Source organism: Rhamphochromis longiceps, linkage group LG8 (genome assembly GCF_057381845.1).
Source record: "Rhamphochromis longiceps isolate RC_006_pf linkage group LG8, R_longiceps_female_GT1.1, whole genome shotgun sequence".
NCBI classification, from domain to species: domain Eukaryota; kingdom Metazoa; phylum Chordata; class Actinopteri; order Cichliformes; family Cichlidae; genus Rhamphochromis; species Rhamphochromis longiceps.
In genome coordinates this window covers 33,990,323-34,011,274 of record NC_140564.1, presented here as the reverse complement: position 1 = coordinate 34,011,274, position 20,952 = coordinate 33,990,323, and the positions used below count along the sequence as shown (strand labels likewise).

General features: G+C 45.3%; 1 protein-coding gene across 2 annotated transcripts in view; it reads right to left on the bottom strand.

Moving 5' to 3' along the window:
• Positions 1 to 20,952, bottom strand: part of LOC146664350 (glutamate receptor ionotropic, delta-1-like) — a 612,588-nt gene that overhangs the window by 168,667 nt on the left and 422,969 nt on the right. For both annotated transcript variants that reach the window (XM_085417191.1, XM_085417192.1), the window contains exon 4: positions 13,475 to 13,680. In XM_085417191.1, coding sequence (XP_085273317.1) covers positions 13,475 to 13,680 — 206 coding nt within the window. The remainder of the gene's footprint in view (positions 1 to 13,474; positions 13,681 to 20,952) is intronic.

Here is a 20,952-nt window from a genome sequence, read left to right as displayed (position 1 = left end):
GTCAGTCAATCCTTTGTCTGTGATATAGATCAGGTGGTGCCCCGTACACCACCCACTGTTACCCCAATAACAGTTTATCACACAAGCTGAACATGGAGATTTTACAGGTGTGCCTAATAAAGTGTCTCATTGATGTGTACCAAGTGCGTGCCTTCTGTTGCATTTCTGAACTGCTTCTAGTGTTTTTAGGAGGAACATCAGGAATTCTGGTGGTCCCAGTGTAAAGGCCTGGTCCTTACACCAACACACAGCATATGGCATGAAATTCCAAATCCTTCCCCAGCAGCAGAAACCTTCACATGTTTTCTGCGTGTTGCGGTGCAGGTATGAGTACTGTATACAGAAAGTCCACGTGCATAAAGGAAACAGTCATGAGACCTACAGCTAAAGATGTCGGTGCCTAATAACAGTGAGTAAGGTTTCTGAGTGCGTGTGAGGGAGGCTGCAGGCCATCTTCCACGGTGCGTCTGAAGAGCCTCTCAGGACGTCGCTTTGTTGCAGCAATTTTAGTTTGAGGTCAGAAACTGATGAAAACGCCCCTTTATGGTTAAATACGAGAGTTTCAGGAGATGCTCCACCTCCATCCACCCTCACACTGGAGTATAAACCAAGTTCTCATAGGGAGGTGTCAGCACTCATCAGCTGCCGTGGTAACAGCCGTTATTTCAGGGTAAATGAACCAAATGCTGAAAGTTGCAACTTTATTCCTACATTAAAAAAACTGACTCGCCTTTAGGACTCGGCCCTCGTCGGCGCACAGGTGCGTGTCTACAGTTCGTGCTCCGAGAGATGATTCGATACGTTCCCCGCACCTCACTGCCCCGGGCGCCGCCTTGGGTTTCCTCGGCTCTCCGGGCCGATATCAGATTAGCCCTGTCAGACCGCTGCTTTATCAGCCGCGCTGTCCGCCAGCCAAACAAATGACAGCACCCGCCGCCACCGCTCCCTCAGTGACAAACGACACGTCAGCCCATCTCCTATCCATCTCTCATCCATCTCGTATCGCTGCCAAGGGAGAGGTTGTCACGCGAATGCCCTTACATCGGCTGCCGGCCGTGAACACGGGCGAGCGGGTCGTCTCTGCAGCTTTTTGGCAGTGACGTGCTGCTACTTTCACAGCGACGAGTCGACGGGATGGAGTGGAATATTACGGGAATATAGATTAGATGCAAATGCATCAGCTCAGTTTCACATGCTATATTTGATCTAAGCAGTGGCTGCACACAGTACAGCTCCTGGATGGTGTGCAGCTCAGAGCCTTATGCATTTATTTACTTTATAAGTGGGAGACTAATTTTCTACAGTCATTATGTATTTTTGCATTACGGTGATATCCCCCCGTCCTACCACTGACAGCAGACAGTGAAGCCCTCTCATCTTACGTCATTATAAGTGACATGATAAGATTCCTAAAATAAGGAAGTCAGGTTCCTACAAAATAAAATTAAAAAGCAGGCAGTTATTATCCCAGAGGAATGATTTTCACGTTTCCTCACTCGATATTTTGACTTCATTAAGTAAAACTGTGTCCATTAGTTAAGCTACTTTCTTCCACTTTTTACTTTATGTTCACCAGTCAAGGAGCCTCACTGGGACCATGCTGCTCGATTATCAGTGCATCAGTGTAGTATCATCGTGTCTTACTTCTGGACGTTTTACCAGGACAGACAAAATACATCATCTCTGCAGTGGGCCCAACCCATCCTGGTCATACTCACCTCAGCTGCTTTCAGCAATCAGGGTCATTAAGTGAAGATGTTGCAAGTGGAGCTGCTAGCTTTGGTGTGGGAGATTCCCCAGTCCTCTGCCCATGTACCAAGTCAGGCACCCCCTAGCATGACCTTCAGCTGTAGCAGCCAAAGACAGGCTTGGCTCAGCGTTTGAAGTCTCACAGTGTTCTCAGTCATCAGGATGTTTGTGCCTTCCTCGTTTTTATGCTTGATTCTTTCTCAGCGTCTGCACAGAACAGCGTCAGCCCGTCCAACAAGTCCTCAGACAAAACTGGCATCTTTTCCTCGCTCTTTAACGCGTGTCCTTTAGCAACGACCTGCCTGAAGCATTCAAAATTACGCATGCACCTTTCGCTCTATAATCTCAGTTTGCGTGAAGGCTGTGACCCGACCAGCCAAAGTTGACGTCTGCGGCGCTGATCTCCAATCAGCGCTAATGCTTGTCAAGTATTCTTCACCTCCGCCTCCTTCCAGGCAATTAGACAGAGGCCGGGGCATTTACAGTGAGCGCTCCAATTATAGCAGAGAGGTGATGTGGGTGAGATCAATTATCGTGCTGCACGCAGGATGACTACTCGCTTTTCTTTTGCTACATGTCACTCTGCCCTCTCTCCTCGCCTGATGAAGCTTTAACTGGTTTGTCAGCAGCAGAATAAACAAAAATCTGTTAAAAAAAAGACAAAAAACTGGAAGGTTTGTTAAAAAAAATGAGAAAACAGCATGAGTGACAGGAATGATAAGAAGTACCAGAGGGTCAAAGTGACCTTTTCTGCACATGCCCAGCCCAGATTATGTTTTATGTTTTTAATCTGTGAGCGTGAGGTTCTGCAGGAGAGGACCCAAAGAAATATTTGATGTTCTCCCTGAACTCAGGCAACACTATTTTATTTCTCCACAGTTCCTGTCAGAAGATAGAAAGATAAAAAGGAAGCACTGCTATGAAACGTGAAGCCAGAGCTGAAGAGCCTTCAGCCTGCATTCTTTCTCTCGGCCAGCAGGGGCAGTCATCCCACCTGCCGTCCTCGCTCAACAATAAGCTGGGTCTGTGGCATCTGTTGCTAACTTGTATACAACACAAACACCACGTGAAGCTAATTTCATCAATTATGTTTTTTATTACAGAAAGCTCGATTAGTCCGGGTAATCTGATTGGCTAACGAGCCGTCAGTCATAAGTATTTATGCAGCGAGTAATCGGTCCGTCTGGCAGCCCCATGGCTCTCTGCACATCCAGCCACCTACATCACCAACATGCTCAGAGGCTTTACGACAGGACCTCACTAACCAATGGGTGGAGTCGGTCTTGCATAGGGACTCCATCGCTTCTGTTATAAAGATCACTGTTGTCACGCGTGTCAACGAAAGCCACCTCTCGAAATAAAACACGTATAAACCACCACAACATAACACGAAGCCAGTAACCAGATGTGCCATCACACCCATTAACACGAGCGTGCATGTGTTACATTTATCCACTGTGTGTCCGAACGTCAGTCCACTTCCTGCTGGTTATCCGTGTCAGAGGCCTTGAAAGAATTCCTTTACTTTAGACGCCAGATGATCCCAACAGCTGGAGACTATTATGAAGAAAGTGCTCTTCACGTGATTTTATTGATCTTATCCTTTAGGCACCAAACACTTTCACGTTTGACCTTTTTAAAAAAGTTCCCTACGCACCCATGCAGGCGCTCTTTGCCCTGCACGTGATGTCCTGCGGTTATGTCACCGACGGTAAAAGCTGCGACGGCGTCCGCAGACCGCTGCTGACAGGGTCGGTGTAGGCCGGACACCGAGGGGCGTAGACAGCCACAGATTTCCTCCTCTGTTTTTCCCCCCGGTTCAACTACTTGAACTCGCTGCCGCAGCTCGCCACGTAACCATGGCAACCACTGAAACCACAGTGAGGGGAAAAATAGAGGAGCTGATGCTACAGGTAACTTGAGTTTCTCCTCATCACCAGCAGCAGCAGCAAAAACAGGCAGATCGATGAAGAGAAGCAGGACTGGAAGAACATCGGCCTTCAGTCTGATCCTCCCATCGGGGACGAAAACCACGTCACACAGACACGTGTGTTTTATTCACAGTAAGCTTTTATGTGCTCAGCTCCGTGGGCGGAGCACAGGCCACGTCTGTAGTGGGCGGAGCACAGGCCACGTCTGTAGTGTGCGAGCCGGCTGTGTCTACGGTCTCGCCGCATCACCTGCACCGCTACAACACGCACAGAAGGACGAGTAAGTCACAGCAATGTGACGTCACAACGGCAGCGCGTCAGGTTCGCAGCAAAGAAGCACTTCCTGTTATCGGGGGCTCCGGAAGTAAGAGCTGCCAGGAACAAGATGATGGGGCCGAACAACAATAACTGAGAGTCCAACCTCGGACAGAACGAGCCTGAACACAAATACTGCTGTAAAGACCGTTATTACACTGACTCATTTGTTCTTGGCGAGCACGTCTTCGAGTTGCGATGGCTGCCCGTTATTACAGAATATTTGTGTGGCGCTGCTGCTTTCATGATCAGAGGGTGAACTTTCACCCCCGGCCCACGTGGACGGAGAAGACCTAGCCTGGTTCCAGATGAGTCACAGATTTGCTGATGTGTTTCCAGTGTCGGCCTTTACAGCCTCGTAAGATGGATAAAAACGACAAACAGGAGACGAGCGCGGATGCGTGACGCCTCATCGGCCGATTTAAGGACCAAACGTGACGGAAACCTGAGACAGGTTCAACGCTGACACTCATCCATCACTCAGTGGGAGTTCATTATGGGGACAAAGTTTGATTTCATTTCCACGATGGATGTTTGAATCATTCGAAACACGAAGCTTTAACAGGACTCTTCTTTAGTCCCGCGCTGAGGCAGACGTTCCTGATTATTCCTCAAGTTTCCTCCTCACTCAGATTCAGATCAAACTCGGATTTTTTCCTTTGTCTCCTTTTCTCTCTTCTTGTTCTATTGAAGTTACACACAGTGTGTGTGTGTGTGTGTGTGTGTGTGTGTGTGTGTGTGTGTGTGTGTGTGTGTGTGTCAGAGGTTTTTCTCCTCGTTTCCTTGTTCCCTGCTTCCTATGGAGGCGGAGAGGGTTTCTCCTTTTCTTGAATTCTCCTCTCGCCTCCTTTCCTGCACTTCATTAGCGATGCCGTCCTTCTCTCATGTCCCACGAGGACCATCTTGACGGGGAAACAAATCTGAGGGCGATTAACGATGATTAAGAAACACGCTCGAAAAGTGGAACTAGCAACCTTGTCTTTAAAAGCTCTCTAATCCAAGAATTTACAAGCCTAACAGCTGGGCTGCCGCTTGCATCCGAGTCGTGCTGAGGACAGACTCGCCTCTCAGAAACTGTACCGACTCTCCTCAGACACCAAACTCTGAAACTCAAAAGGTCAAAGTAACGCTGAAAGAGCCTCATTGACTGTGCAAAGGTTTCTTTGTGTTCAACCTTTTAACTTTTGTTTCAGGAGGCAAGTCAATTAAGACCGACCTGTTGTTCACCAGGCAAAGCAAAATGTCTCGGCGGGAGAGGAGGAGACGGCCAAGCTTCTAATCGTCACAATAAAAGGTTAGAAATGCTCCTCAGCTGGAAAAGTTTGAGTTCAAACTTTGCAACGAAGGGGCGGGGCTGTGTAGCACGCTGAGCATCAACGCTGAGCAACAGCAGTGTGGTTCAGCGACACGCTGTCATCGCCACGGGGGAGGTCCAAACACCAACAAAGACAACACGACTGCCTCAAAGACTCCATCGCCAAGGAACTCAAAAACCACAAAAATGAATAATCTGTCAGTAACAGAGCCACGGGACGCAACATGAGAGCAAGAGACCGCCAAAATAAAACAGGAAATAACTAATACTGAGACACAGAGTTGACAAACATGGAGACAGAGGCTGACTTCATGAAAACACAGAGAAGAGACTAAGAGAGCTAATAATCCAACTAAAGTACTGAGACAAATATGAGAAGAGGACGGATCAGAAATCTGCTCAGTCTCACGCACACTTTAATACATCAAGCTACTTTTTGCACAATTCTCAGTTTTTTGCACAACCCACTGTCATTGTTGCACTTTTCTACTGCACTGTGTGTCTGTATCGTCCTGTTCTGTTACTGTGTCGATTGCCTGTTACGTGTCATAAGTAGCATCGTGGTGTTGGATGAACGTAGTCGCGCTTCACTGTGTGCTGGATCACTGTATCTGGTTACAATGACAGTAAAGCCACTTCACTTGAAATCCAAAAACCCATAACGGCATTACAGACCTCAAAACCGTGACTCAGTCTTTGTGTGATGATCAGAGTTTAAAGTCTGAGTGACCCTGAATCTACACAGGTGAGTACATGCGGTGAAACTAAATCACATCTCCATAATTGATCCTTCATGGACAGAGACTCCCCAGACGTGAGGAGCGTTGAGGTCTGAGAAATCATGGAAGAAACATCTGTCAGGCTGCCTGGAAGATGAAGAATAGTTTGTGCAAAGATGAAAAGCTTACAAATCTACTAATGGAATTAATAGTAAAGCTTCTTTTCTTTACTTTTAGTGTTTAATATAAACCTTTGCACAGATTTCTTTCTCCACCATCAGAAAAAACCTCACAGCGTCGCTTTAGCGAGGAGAACAAACAACAGTGTGAAAGTCTGAGGAGAAAATGGCTGTTTGTGTTTACTGAGGTCATTTTCTATTTGCTGTAGGAGGGTTTATTGCCCCGAGGACATGTAACACACACACACACACAGTAGTTGTCGTCACCCATCATTGCTCAGCAGCGTGATAGGATCCCGTCAGTCAGCGTGTCTCCTCTGGCGACCGAGAGCTTCGTCCCACCTCCCAATCTAAACTTCACTCCTCTGGTGATTTATCCTCTCTGTCTCATACTCTTCACCACCAGATAAAAGTCAGAGAGAAGAGGAGAAATAAAATAATATAGTGAGAAACAAGGTGAATTCAAGGCCTGGAGGTAAATAACAGGAAGAGAGGAGGCAGACAGAGCAGAGTCAGGGACTGATGCTGCACACATGGCAGCTCGCAGTGTGCGCACCTCTGCATGTGTGTGTGTGTGTGTGTGTGGACTCACACACTCTGTAATGATTCACACAGTCTACTCACAGCTGACGGAGAATTATGGAGGCGCTAATAAAAGCCAGCGCAGCGTCCTCGTGATGCCGCCATCGTTGTTATAACAAAAAGAAATGACACATATTAGGATTTACAGAGCAGCGCCGGCGCCACCTGACACGTGCTTCAAGACGTTTCTGCTCCGCCGAAGCAGCGACGGAGGCGTCAGCTGAGGCTGCCGGTGTTTTCATCAACACCGTTCTGCTGAGAGTGAGGTCAGCAGTCGTGCAAGGTGCCTCCTGCAAGCCGCTTGGCAGCCCACCACCATCCAGCTTCCTCCTCAGGCTGAATTATTGTCTGTATGACGTCACTGATGGTTCCATCTTTTCCCCAATGGTGCCTGCTTCGCTTGAAGAATGTGCAGGGACATGTTTTCAGTGTTTGCTTGTCAATAAATCAGAGTTTATGAAATGATTGCGTGCAGCTTTTATTACATTTTAGCCCCAAACTTTAACGATGGCACAGCCTCACAGTCTACATGCACCTAACAGTGCATAAAACATCTTGGAAGTGGAAGATCACGTTGAAAAAATGTTTGTTTTTTCTTTACATGTTTGTGCTGCATTATGAAAATTAAGCTTTCATATTAAATATTACCAAAGATTACAATTTTAGCCAATCGCTCACAGGTGCATCTCTAAATGTTTCCTTTCTGAGTAACACAGACGGTGGAGAAGCTCCGCCCACCTCTTGATCACACCTTGTGTTTGTAAGAAGCCACAAATCAGAAGAAGCAGCAGCTCAAAGAGCTTTTTCCTACAGACGATGAACTGAGCAGCTACACCAACCGAGTCTTAGAATTAAAATAGGAAAAAAGCAGAAGACTTCCACCCCACCGCCAAACATCTAACAAATCAATCCCCTGCTCACCACGCTGCACCCACAAACCTGTGCACGAAGCTGCAGGTGAAATCAAACAGCACAGGCTGGAACGAAACTCCACGTTCAGTGTAGCGGAGGACGAATCCACGGGTGACCCTCAGCGGTGAATCTAATGTGCAGATAATTAACAGTGTTTGTTCAAAGGAGAGGCGGACCTTTGAATGATTACACACCTGTATCTGATAACGACAAGGTCATGTTAACTGTTCTATAAGCAAATGAACCACAGTTACAGAGAGAGGGGCTCGCTGTCATCAAAGCCACGGACTCATTAGCTACGAACACGTCAGGTGTTATAATGCCGACTTTTACCTCTTAACATCTACAAGGCGAGCAAACCCTGAGCTCCAGGGTGGGTGAGGGTCTGGGCCACATGATAAAAAAATCCTTTGAAATGAAGTCTGTTACATGCATTCACATGCCTCATAAGTGCTCTGCTAGTAGATTTAGATTAGGGTATGCAGACCTGAAATCCTGAAAATGACCTTAAACTTGCTCCGTTCACTTTCCCAGATTTCCCCAAAGCCTCCACCCTCTTTGCAGCAGAGCGGGGGCACCCTCTGGAGGACGTGCCATCGTATCATCACCACAGGTGAAGGCAGAGATGCAAACAGGCCGTTTCACACTTAGCTCTCTCTTCACCGATCGCTCCGTCACCCCATACTTTAACTCCTCCAATCAGAGGAGCAACTCAGGCCCGACCTGGAGTGGGTACTAAAACCCTTCTCAGACTGGGAGGTGCTAATCTTCATCTACGCCACTTCACACGTGGCTGCAGACGCCTCACAGCGTGCTGGAGGTCATGGCATCCTGAGGTTTACTCGTAATGTGATCAGCAGTCACATTTAGCAGAGACTAGCTCACGTCTTTCACTTGTGTGTGCTGCAGCTCTCAGGTCTCTGAGCTCAGAGCAACATGAAGATGCTGAGAGGAGACCGAGTTTGTCCCACGCCGACTGTAAGCAGGCAGGAAAAACGCAACTGAAAGGAACAAGCTCTGGCTGCAAGATTCATGGATACACTGTGTGTGTGTGTGTGTGTGTGTGTGTTTGGCAGTGTGAAAACTTGGCAAAGCTTTAACAGGTTTCCATGACATTACTGAAGAGTGCAACTTCCATTCAGCTCTGTCTCACCCTCCTACGCCATCATGTCGCGGTGCTAATGAATGTCTCAGCATCCAAACACACACACGCACACACACAGTCAGACACACACACATTTGTGTTTCTGAGCCCAAGCCTCCCACTCTTTTACAGACACATGCTGTCAACCATGGACATTAGCACTATTAGTTAAACACACCTGAGAGAAGTGTCTAAGCACACACACACACACACACACACACACACACACACACACACACACACACACACACACACACACACACACACACACACACAGCAGCATGTGTGTTTAGTGTGTGTTTACTGTATTTACATTTGAAGTGTTTCTCTGTAGTTGTTCGGTGTTTTTCTTTTACATTTTATTCTCTTTATTTTCTTCCTTTTTCACTTTGCTGCTATAATAATGTGAACTAATAATAATCTCAGTTTATCTTTAAGTGTTGAAGCAACAAATCGCTCTGCTCAGATTAGTAGCTACGTTTTTCCCTCCACCTCCGTGCTTGTGCACGTCCGAGGGTTTGATGAAGCACGCAGAGGTGAAACGAGTCTCTTTGAACTATTTGCAGCATAAAAGTAAAAAGAAGCAGAAACACACTGTGCAGGTGAGATATTTTAAAAAGGAGCAGCTGCTTCTCCCTCCATCTTTGCGCTCTGAATTCCCAGAGTGCCGTGTTTCTCCCTGACAATGCCTCGGCCTCAGAGCGCCGACACGGTCGCACGTTCTTTGCTTTGTTATCAGCGTGCTGCGAGCGGGCGGAGGAAAGTCTGACTGTTTCATCTGTGCAGATAAAGAGGGCCGAGCCGCTGACTGACAGCTCGGGACATTTATAACACACCTACTCATTGTTAGCTCTCAGATAAGAAGCTTCCAGCTGTGGCCATCGTCCCTCTCCGTCTGTCTCCACACTCACAGGTCAGTGTGTACAGAATAACTCAGAGCAGCAACTGACTACAGAGGCAAACTGGGGGTTTTATGACGTAGCCTTGTATCACCCTGTGATCACTGTAACGACTGACACTTACAGTAAGCTTGATTATGGAGCTCAGATGTTAAACACCAAAGATTAGAGCCGGTGCTCCGAGCACACGGAGCAGCCGTCATCCTGCAGCGCCTGCTGGTTCCCCGTCGCCGCTCTGCACGGTGCGTCTCTCACTGCCAAGTAACAGCTGTCACCGGACTGGTTTCCTTTGTGTGTGTGGCCAACAATCACATATGAATTATGATCACTCGCCCCGGATAAATATTGACCGGATCAAAGGCAGAAAGTCACAAAAATACAGTTTCATTTCTGATCATGAACAAGCCTTAAGATCAAACTGCGTCTGTGATCAGAGCTTTTGTTGTTTGATCAGCTGCAGGTTCTTGGTGCTGTGTCATGTGCTCAGACACACACACACACACACACACACACACACACACACACACACGACTTCCTTCTTTATTGTTTTTTGTTCGTCTCTTCCTTCCTTTTCCTTCCATCTTTCTCTCATTCTTTATTTTTCACACTTTTCCTCCGTTGTCCTTCTTTCCTCGTGTTTTTCATCCTTAACTTGTATCTTCATTCTTGACCTTCTTTATTGCTTCTCCTTCATTTCTCTCTCGTCCTCTGTGCATCCTGCTCCCTCATTTTCATTTTCTTATCTTTACTTTTCTCTCGCTCGTCTTTATTCTGCACACAAACGTTGGATTTTTTAGAAAGAGGATCACTGAAAAGTGTTTCATACTTTTCTTCCTTTACATGATCATGTTAACACGCTTTATTGTCTCCACACAGAGATGAAAACGTTAAAGCTGCACAAAATGATGCTAATGCATGTCAAACGTTCCAGAAATCCTGCTCTGCAGGTGAGGATGCTTCCAGCGGCTCTGCTTCCCGTCTGCAGGGTCCAGAATAAACACGTTGGAGCAGCTTTAACTTTTTACATCTATGGAGGAGATTTGCTGATAACTCGACGTCTCCTCGCTCTGATGCTTCCTTTTATTAAGTCGCACGTCTAATGATGTTTTCATCACTTACACTGCTCTGTGCTTCATCATCCTCCCGAGTTATTGTTGTTATAGTTTAAGTGCAGCGGCTTACACGTTCACCTCACAGGCACGATATTTCTGGTTCGATCCCAGGAGGATACACGGATCCGCCGGGTGACGTTCATCTGATGGAGCTTCCTGCTGCGGCTGAAAGTAGCTCATCTTCATTTCCTTCTTCATAAACCCTGCTGACGTGTGTGCGTGTTAAGAAGGTTGAATTGTCGAGTTGTTCCACAGATTCAAACTTTGTGATAAAGAGCCTGAGCTGCTGTTTGTAACGTGCCCCCCCCCCACACACACACACACACACACACACACACACACTCACAGAGTCACGCTTCAGTAAATAATTCAAATTATACATACGGCTGTTTGATCCGCGGACAAAAGTCGCTGTGAAACATAAGACAGGACACAAATAAATTCACAAAGTCAGCTGTGTGTGTGTGTGTGTGTGTGTGTGTGTGTGTGTGTGTGTGTGTGTGTGTGTGTGTGTGTGTGTGTCAGAAGCCTCCATCTGTCACTCCAGGTGGCCGCTCACACCTGGGCACACACAGGCTTACAAATGATCAGTGATCGCGGCGGTGCGCGTGGACGTGCAGGTTGGACAAACAGAAAAACACACACACACATTTTTCACGTCCACTCGCTCCACCTCTGCACGCGCTCCTTCGTTACTGCCACTCATTATTTTTTGATCCATCTGCAGACTATTTTCCCGCCACGCGCCCCCTCGGCTCGCTGCTCAGCTACGCTCAGGTGTTTGCGTCACACTCTGCTCTTATTTTGCACGCTGGGTTTTTTCCACTTTGTAGACGAGTTTACTTTGCACACATGCTCCGTGTTTTTCACCAGCTCAGCTGTTTCCTGCATGCACTCACTCATTTCTTCAACAAATATTTTTGCCCCCTGTGCACTCGCTCACTTGTTGCAGACATGCACTCAGAAGCACTCGCTCCCGGGCTTAAGATTGGTCGGATTCCTCCTGCAGGGTATAATCGGCCATTTTTAACCACTCTGATGTTTCGTCCACATTTCACCTATAGAAACGATTTACTTTGCCTTGTTTGGTCTCATTGTTTTCAGCACAACCTCACGTGTCTGAATTTACAGTCATGTTTTCATTTTGACAAACTGTATTAACACAACTGATCTAAAATCAGACAAACAACATGAAATCAGAGTAGAAAAAGTTATATTTTTTACTGTAACAACCACAAACATGTTTGATGATCATATTTCATAACTTTAAATGAAAATATAAATTGTCAATTTAAAATCATATGCACAAGTTTTGCAAACAACAAAGTTATTTGCATCCATTTACCTTTTACCTTGATTTTTTTTAATAACCATTTCAAACTGTTTACAGAACAATCAGCTGTTCTTCAATAAGATGCCACAAATTATTTGTGCCTCTGCAAAAACATCATTTCTGTCCACTATAAAGGAAACATCACAGCCTGATACCTGTAGGTCTGACAGCAGCAGGTGTGTCACTGCTGTTTCTACCTGGAGACAGCAGTCGCCTCATTGTTCTGACACACAACACAAAACTATCCACAACACTACACACTAACTACACATGAACTACACACTCCAAACACGCTAAACGTCACAAATCGCTCACATCTCAAAACTCGCTCTCTCTTTTTCTGCTCTCTCTCTCTCGACGTCACTCATAAAACTTCCCCTGTTTGTTTGTTTGTTTGTTTGTTTGTTTTGCTCATAAGCAGAGAGGTCTCGCTGCTGTCCTTAGACAGTAAACGTGACAAAACTATTGAGGAACAAACGCAGCGTATGTCTTGTTTATCATGACTCTGGTTTTACTGGCCGATCAACACAGTTTATAAACTGGTATATGTCACCTTGTTGCTTTGTCTTTAAGTGGTCATGTGATTGACCACGACTCCTTTATTCTTCCTCAGTCAAACAGCAGCACTCATGTGATTGTTTTGCCCCCTGAGCTCCAGCTGTTGTGCCAGAAACTGATCGTGATCACCGTCCGCGGGAGCGCAGCTGCTTAAAGCCGTAGCGTCCAGATTACTTACAGCTACTTCCTGCAACTGATATAAGATGCGGTAACCTGAACACAGCTTCAACCGTCTGTTTGTTGAAAAATAGTAACGGACCGTGTTTCCTTGTTAGTAACTGTAACGGCGTTGTAACGATAGGAATAGTAATTAGTTAGATTACTCGTTACTGAAAAAAGTAACGCCTGGATTTGGATTGTTAGGCAGTTCTTATGTGACAAACTAGCTTGATGTATTTTAAAAGCTGCAGACTCTACGTGCAGGGTTGTGAAGCTGCAGGTGTTTGTTAAACCCTCTGCTGTCAGAGGATATGAGCAGATTTCAAAAACTGAAGTCTTGAAATCAGGAGGGAAAAAAATGAACTGACAGAAAAATCTATAATCTAAAGTTAAACACGGTTAAATATAAAGTTAGTGTTACTAAGACCTCAGAGGGGCCGTGTGGTTTCCTTCAGATACATTAAGCACAACACACTCACACACTGATCGCACTCATCTGCTCACTTCATTGCATTTTTAGGCGACTTTTTGCAGTAAACACACCAGAAAAACCAGAGCTGGACCGACCTGCTGGATAAATGTGTGCGCTCCGTGTGGGCTGAGCAGCAGGATGGCTCTCCTCAGTGTGTCTCTGTACCGATTGAGCTCCTCGGTCCTCATGGTGGTGAAGAGGTTGGTGAAGATTTTACTGATGTTCCTGTCCACTCTCTGCAACGCCACGTCGACACCCTGGCGGGACGTCTGGTCGAGGAAACCCTGCAGGCCGCGGATATCTGAAAGATGAAAACACAACACGGAGTCAGATACACACAACTGCTGATGTGCTAAGACATTACTGCAGTCTCATACAAAGTAAAGAAACGACCGTGGCCAATCAGCAGCCAGCGACAGACACTTGAGCCCAAACTGATCAACACAGTCTTTACATGTCAAAGTGACGGCTGTGTGGCATCTGTCGTCTGTTCCATCAACCACCCCACGTGTCCTGCCTTTGTGAAAAACATATGCATCAACAGCAAAAGTCTACAAGATACGAAGGGCCATTAGTGCACAGCACACAGCAGGAATATCAGCAGCAAGCTCTCAGATCTCTTTTACATGCATAACTCACTGATGGTGTATTTGTAGCTCAAACTTCAGCAGGAACCGAAAAGGGAACAATTATCTAAATCAACATTTCTTCCACTGAACTGACAGAAAAAAACAGACTGAAACCTCGTGACTTCAGCCATGAGCAGACCGGGAGGAGATCACAGCATGAACCCGTCTATTCAAACATCCAAAACAGCTCTATAACTCCATCTGCTTTCAGAAGAAGATCGCTATCATGATGCAGAAGGAAGGTTGTAGGGAAGGAGTCAGGATGCATGGCAAATAGATGAGTCTTGGAGATACACATACGCTGTGCCATCATTTAAACACTGTACATGTATCAGGGGTATATCAATGGATTAATATGAACAGGCACATTTTTATCTAAATCGTGACCTTTTCCTGACCTCCTGAGTAATAACTTGCACTAAACAAAGAGTGAAATCAAAGAAAAACTGATCCCAATGCCCAGAGCTCTCAAACAAGATGTAAACAGTAGGGGTGCAACGATACACAAAATTCACGGTTTGATATTGTTTCGATACAAAAAAATGTTCATGCCTTTTTAATTTGTCACTTATTAAAATTATAAATATATATTTTAACTCAAAAGTACAGTTTTTAAATTTAATGTTGCTGAAACAACAAAGTAATAAAATAATAAATCTATCTGATAGAGGAATCCCTCAGCTTTGGAAAAGAGAGTTTATTACAGAGAAATGTCTCTTTCCAAAATAAAAGCTATACTATAGCTTCTTCTGGGCTATATTCTCAGCAGCATATTAAACATATCAGGTCCCCATAAGGAGAATCCTGTGCTAACGGCTGTCTAAATGACTCGGGTAAAGTTTGTAGCATGCTGCTTGTTGTTTTTGTCTGCTTCCACTTGTCTTTGCACTAGGATGATGTCGGAGTAAATGTGCAGTCATATTCGTTGTGTTCCCACTAGTGCTGTCAGCGTTAATCTGAAATGACGTTAACGCCACAACACGGCAAATCTCCGTTAACGAGCTACCGCGGATCGCCCCGTGCGTGGGGCTGGACGGCCAACACGTTAACGAGCTAACTGCGCTAACACACTAGTTCACACCAATGTAATTGAGCATTGCATGGCACATCCAACATACTGTTTTACTTTAGTCCATGACTCGCTTACCTTCAGGGTCATACGTCACATGAAAACCAAAATAGTTCCAAAGGCCAGATCTGAATGAGGGTGGGGGAGGTTCAGTTTGCCATGTTGCAACGAGCTTAGCTTCTGTCTTGCTAGCTTGTGCTGCGCTCAGTGAATCTGCGCTCGACAGTGCAGCCTAGGCGGAGTAGTCGAACACAGATCCACTGAGCTCTTGACACAGACAGCATCGTCAGAAGAAAAGTTGATAAAATAAATTTAAAAAATTGTATTGTTTGATACCTGTGCGTACCAAACCGAAAGCACTGTATCGAATGGTTCAATATCTATATAAGCACCCCTAGTAAACAGCAATCACCAGGTTAACAATCCTGTGATTTATGCCACCACTACACTCTGACCACCTCCCACTGTCGACTTTATTGCTCTTTTAGATCTGTTGCTACAGGTCTCCAATAGTACCTCAGCTGGTGTATCATTAGATCATTAGCACTAGCATCAAAGAACACAAGTGTGCACCTTTAAACAACCAGTGACTCTGTCAGAACTGCAGGATTTAAATATTTGTCCACTTCAAATTAACAGTCATCTTCATTAAACATCATTTAGCTAAACGCAGCTTCGACATCAGACGGGAAACCGTTTCCTTCAACTGGTCATTGAAGCTAACCAAAGCTAAAGTGTTCACAGATAGTGATGCAGTCTCTCTTCATGCTGTGTGAACCTGCAGGAAAGCCACTGGTGCTCAAACTGGTCAATGCTATCCCAGAATATGCAGATATCTGCTCATCAGAAGTCTGAGAAGCTAACGCCCTGTTGTCAACGATTGTTCAAAGCTCATAGATTCAAAAGTCTCCAAACTTTATTTCATCTTTGCTGATTTTTGGACATCCTTTGGACATTTATTCATGACCAAAGTGAGCAAAAACAGACTATCAGAGAAAAAAGGAGGGAGCTGTGATGCTGACGTGAAGGACATGTCGGAGCTAACTTGTTCTCAGCAGATCTGACTAAGAGCATCATTGCTATTCTGGGCCCAGCCCTGCCGCTGAACCAGATAGCATCTATCCATTTGAGAATATCGTTTTGCAGACTCTTCTCCAAACTGCCAGGGAAGTTTCTCTTTCTGACATTCAGACAAGGCAGCTGTGTTGCGTTATGCTCCGTTATAGCTAGTGACAGGTTGTTTGGCCTGAACATCTCTTCCTATTTTCCCTCCTCTCCTTTCCCCTCCCTCCATCTTTTTCTGTCTATTAGCACTGACAGCTGGCTTGTACCAAACCCTGAATGACTCTGACCGCCACTCTCCACTCCTGGAGTCCAGCTGTTACATCTCATCTTCCCTACCTTTGCAGGGCTTTTTTCCACCACCACTGCTCTTATTCTCTATTACATTTTCTGTCTATCCACTCATCTGTCAGCCAGCCACACTTTCTCATCACCTGCCAATCACTGCAGTGGACCAGTCACTTAACTGTAATATAGTATCTCAAAAATCAGAGCCCTGAGGTAGTTTCCCACTAATTACAGAAACGTTAGTAGTAGCAGACACGTACTAAAAGCAGCTCTGCGCGTTATTTGTGAAACTGTCAATCTTTCTACTGTTGTTCTAGAAATTATGAAAAAAAAACCCTGAAAACAACAAACTAAGCTACATATTGAGCAGCTTTTTCTTAAGCAAGCTATAATTACCTAAATTATATCTACTTAAGGTGATTAACATACACTATTACAGCTTCACGTGCATCTTTATTATGGTTTGACTGCACATAGGCTGGAGGCGGTCTGTTTATAAGGCATCAGGTGCTGCTGTTTTAGCTGAAAACTCATTGTTATAATAGAATCATGCTCTCCTCACCACTATCAAAAATAAACCATAAGAGTTCAGGATATTTGGCTATGTTGCTTTATTTACACATATTCTGCCCCCTAGTGGTCAAAGTTTGCTCAACACAGCTTTAAGTGTAGGGCAGGTGCAAACTTTCTAATGTCTTTTTCAATGATTAATGATATTATGAGTATTCATGTATCATTTATCATTTTTATGTTGAATCATACCAACCGTGCACATTATTGTTGTACATTATCTGAAGCTCATCACTTTCTCACAGAAGAAATATTCAATAACACATCTTTATACTGCAGTTTGCAACTATATGGTAAACACTTTCTTCTGCTGCTCCACTATATTTTCAGCTCTCAGAGTGTCTGTCATCAGACCTCTTCAGAAATCTGCTGGAGGAAAAGAAAAAAAGAAAAAGCCCTCATTTTCTTGAGCTCAAGCACTGGAACAACACAAGTGGAGGGACTCGAAAGCAATTTAGCGAGCTCCTCACCAGCCACAGTTCAATTTCTCCACAGCCACTTTGAGCAAGGCACTGTGGGGAACATACTCCTCTCTCTGCAAGAATGCCAGCACTTATCTCTGCCCCGTCACCGTCACACCGGCCTCTCCTCTGCAGCCACTTCAAATTGCCAGGTTGACCACCAGTCACAGAAAGCACTTCAGATTCAATTAAGATTCACACCGTGTGGAAATATGTGGGGCGTCTCTCAGGCGCTGTGCAAATACCCCACAGTTACCGTGTTCAGCTGTGCAGACAACAGTAGTCATATAGCAATAATATAAGACAATTAAAGGAAAGTGAAAGTCATGCATTTTCTGCCTATATTTGGCAGATTTCAGCACACTTGGGGAGTTTTTGCCCAAGTGCCCTACATTTCCCAGAATGCACGGTTTTGTAAGCTTTTTCTGGGTTTTGTCCTCGCTCTCTTCCCCAGCCCTGCCTAAAATTTCTTCCCCACAAGGTCCAAAATATGCCGCCCGACTCCTTTCATCCATCACACACAGTTTCATGCCTGCTTTTCCTGTTGTCAAAGTCGGGTTATTTCTTTGGCTCTTTGCAGTTGCAGCTATAAGGTCTCATACTACCTTGCTGGCCCAAATAACAATCCATGTTATGTTCACTGTGATGGATTATTGATCTGTGGCAGTTTCTCTGTAACAGAAACCAATGGCTGTGTGGAAAGAGGGAAAGCAAGAGGAGAAAACATTTGAAAAGTTAACGATTGCACAAACCAGCGGCCAAGCTGCTGGCCAATGGCGAGTCCCCGGTTCACCTCCTGGCTGGCTTGACGTTTGCTGCTTGTCATTCACTTGCTCCGTTCCCCAAGTTTCATATCTCTATTGCATCTATTCAATAAAGGCAGAAGGCCAAAAAACAAGCTTTAAAAAAATGAGAAACAGAAGCATTACATTATCGTTTGGACAACAGCCATTGGTGATATAAATCATCCATGATTTGGATGCCCACACTGTAAGGGTACAAGGGCACACTGGTTGGATCTGCCTGAATTTTTAATCTAGATTAAAAACCTCTTTGAAAAGCTCTCATACGGCAGCGGGTTCGCGTGCATGCATCATTTGGTCCTGAGCTAAAAGTTCTAATTTAAATGAGTAGATGAAATAAATCACCCTGAGCCAATATGCTGAAAGTATTATTAAACTAACAGAGACAAATTACAGCGTCCAAGCCCCAGAGTTTACGGAATAAAGGAGATAACACGAACTAGAATGAAGCTCATCTCGCCTGCTGTCAGGAAACACTGCAGGAAAAGTTGGCATTTATCCACACTGAGGATTTTTCACAATAAAGATTTCTGGGAGAGTGCCATACCCGTCTATGTCACCTGCTCTTCTCTCCCAGGAATACATTACTACCTGCTGATGATCAAGGAACATATTAAACATCTTCCCTGCTATGAACAAGCACTAGGCGAGTGGCTCCAGTAGATCCCAGGAACAGCATCCAAGATCTCTGTCCAGAAGAGCGCAGTCCTAGGAACAGCTACGATACTGCGCAGGACCCTCAAGCTCCCAGGCCTCTGGTGGAGGACCCGAGCTTGAAGGATAGGTCAGCATATGTCCTGAATACCTGAGTATGAGTGGAATCTAATGATGAAGCTTGTCAGACACGTGCTCTATGACGTTACAGGAGCCTGTGCTAAAGAAACATGTTTAAACAAACTCTGAAAGCTTTCTGGCCCATCAGTGAAGAAGGTAAATATGTGTGTTTGCAGATGAACAGGATACGGAAGAGATGCTGCAATGTATTTACTTTAAAAGCAAGATTTTATCAGCTGTTTTTGAGCTGCGGTCTAATTTATTTGACCCAGTATGAACCTGCCAGATCCCTCAGGTCATCTGGATCCGGTCTTTTATCAGTTCCCAGAGTCAGAACCAGACACGGAGAAGCTGCATTCAGCTTTTATGCTCCTTATATCTGGAACAAACTCCCAGAAAGCCTCAGATCAGCTGAAACACTCAGTTTATTTAAATCCAGGTTGAAGACTCACCTGTTCTCAGCTGCATTTGAATAAAGCACCAAATCCACACTTTTAAGCTTAAATTTCAAAACTTACATTTAACTACTGATTTTATCTGTTTTGATTTTATATACTGTTGTTTGTTTGTTTGCTTGTTTTAATCAATTTTAAATCATGCTTTTTATTTGTTTTTGTTTCTAACGTCTCTGTAAAGCACTTTGAATCACTTGTTGTTGAATTGTGCTATACAAATAAACTTGCCTTGTTTCCTCATCCCTATCTCTAAAAATGGACCATGTGCCTCAGCAGTAGCTAAACTGTTACTTTCAAGCCATCTCGTCTTGTGATTTGGAGATATATACTGTATATAAAATGGAATGTCAACAACACTGACCTGGGTGTGATGAAATTTACAGGTAGCTGTAAATTGGTAGTGTGTGTGTGCATGTGTGTGTGTGCGTGACTGTGTGTGTGTGCATGTGTATGTGTGTGTGTGCGTGACTGTGTGTGTGTGCATGTGTATGTGTGTGTGTGTCTGTGTGTGTGTGTGTGTGTGCGTGACTGTGTGTGACTGTGTGTGTGTGTGTGTGTGTGTGTGTGTGTGTGCGTGACTGTGTGTGACTGTGTGTGTGTGCGTGTGTGTGTGTCTGTGTGTGTGTGTGTGTGTGTGTGTGCGTGACTGTGTGTGACTGTGTGTGTGTGTGTGTGTGTGTGTCTGTGTGTGTGTGTGTGTGTCTGTGTGTGTGTGTCTGTGTGTGTGTGTGTGTGTGTGCGTGACTGTGTGTGACTGTGTGTGTGTGCGTGTGTGTGTGTGACTGTGTGTGTGTCTGTGTGTGTGTGTGTGTCTGTGTGTGTGTGTCTGTGTGTGTGTGTGTGTGCGTGACTGTGTGTGACTGTGTGTGTGTGCGTGTGTGTGTGTGTGTGTGTGCGTGACTGTGTGTGACTGTGTGTGTGTCTGTGTGTGTGTGTCTGTGTGTGACTGTGTGTGTGTCTGTGTGTGTCTGTGTGTCTGTGTGTGACTGTGTGTGTGTGTCTGTGTGTGTGTGTGTGTGCGTGACTGTGTGTGACTGTGTGTGACTGTGTGTGTGTGCGTGTGTGTGTGTGTCTGTGCGTGACTGTGTGTGACTGTGTGTGTGTGCGTGTGTGTGTGTCTGTGTGTCTGTGTGTGACTGTGTGTGTGTCTGTGTGTGTCTGTGTGTCTGTGTGTGACTGTGTGTGTGTGTCTGTGTGTGTGTGTGTGTGCGTGACTGTGTGTGACTGTGTGTGTGTGCGTGTGTGTGTGTGTCTGTGCGTGACTGTGTGTGACTGTGTGTGTGTGCGTGTGTGTGTGTCTGTGTGTGTGTGTCTGTGTGTGACTGTGTGTGTGTGTCTGTGCGTGACTGTGTGTGACTGTGTGTGTGTGCGTGTGTGTGTGACTGTGTGTGTGAATAGCCAGCCTGCTCTGCAACGTTAGGCCATGAGCAGTGGTTACAGAAGTTTACTAGCACATTATCAA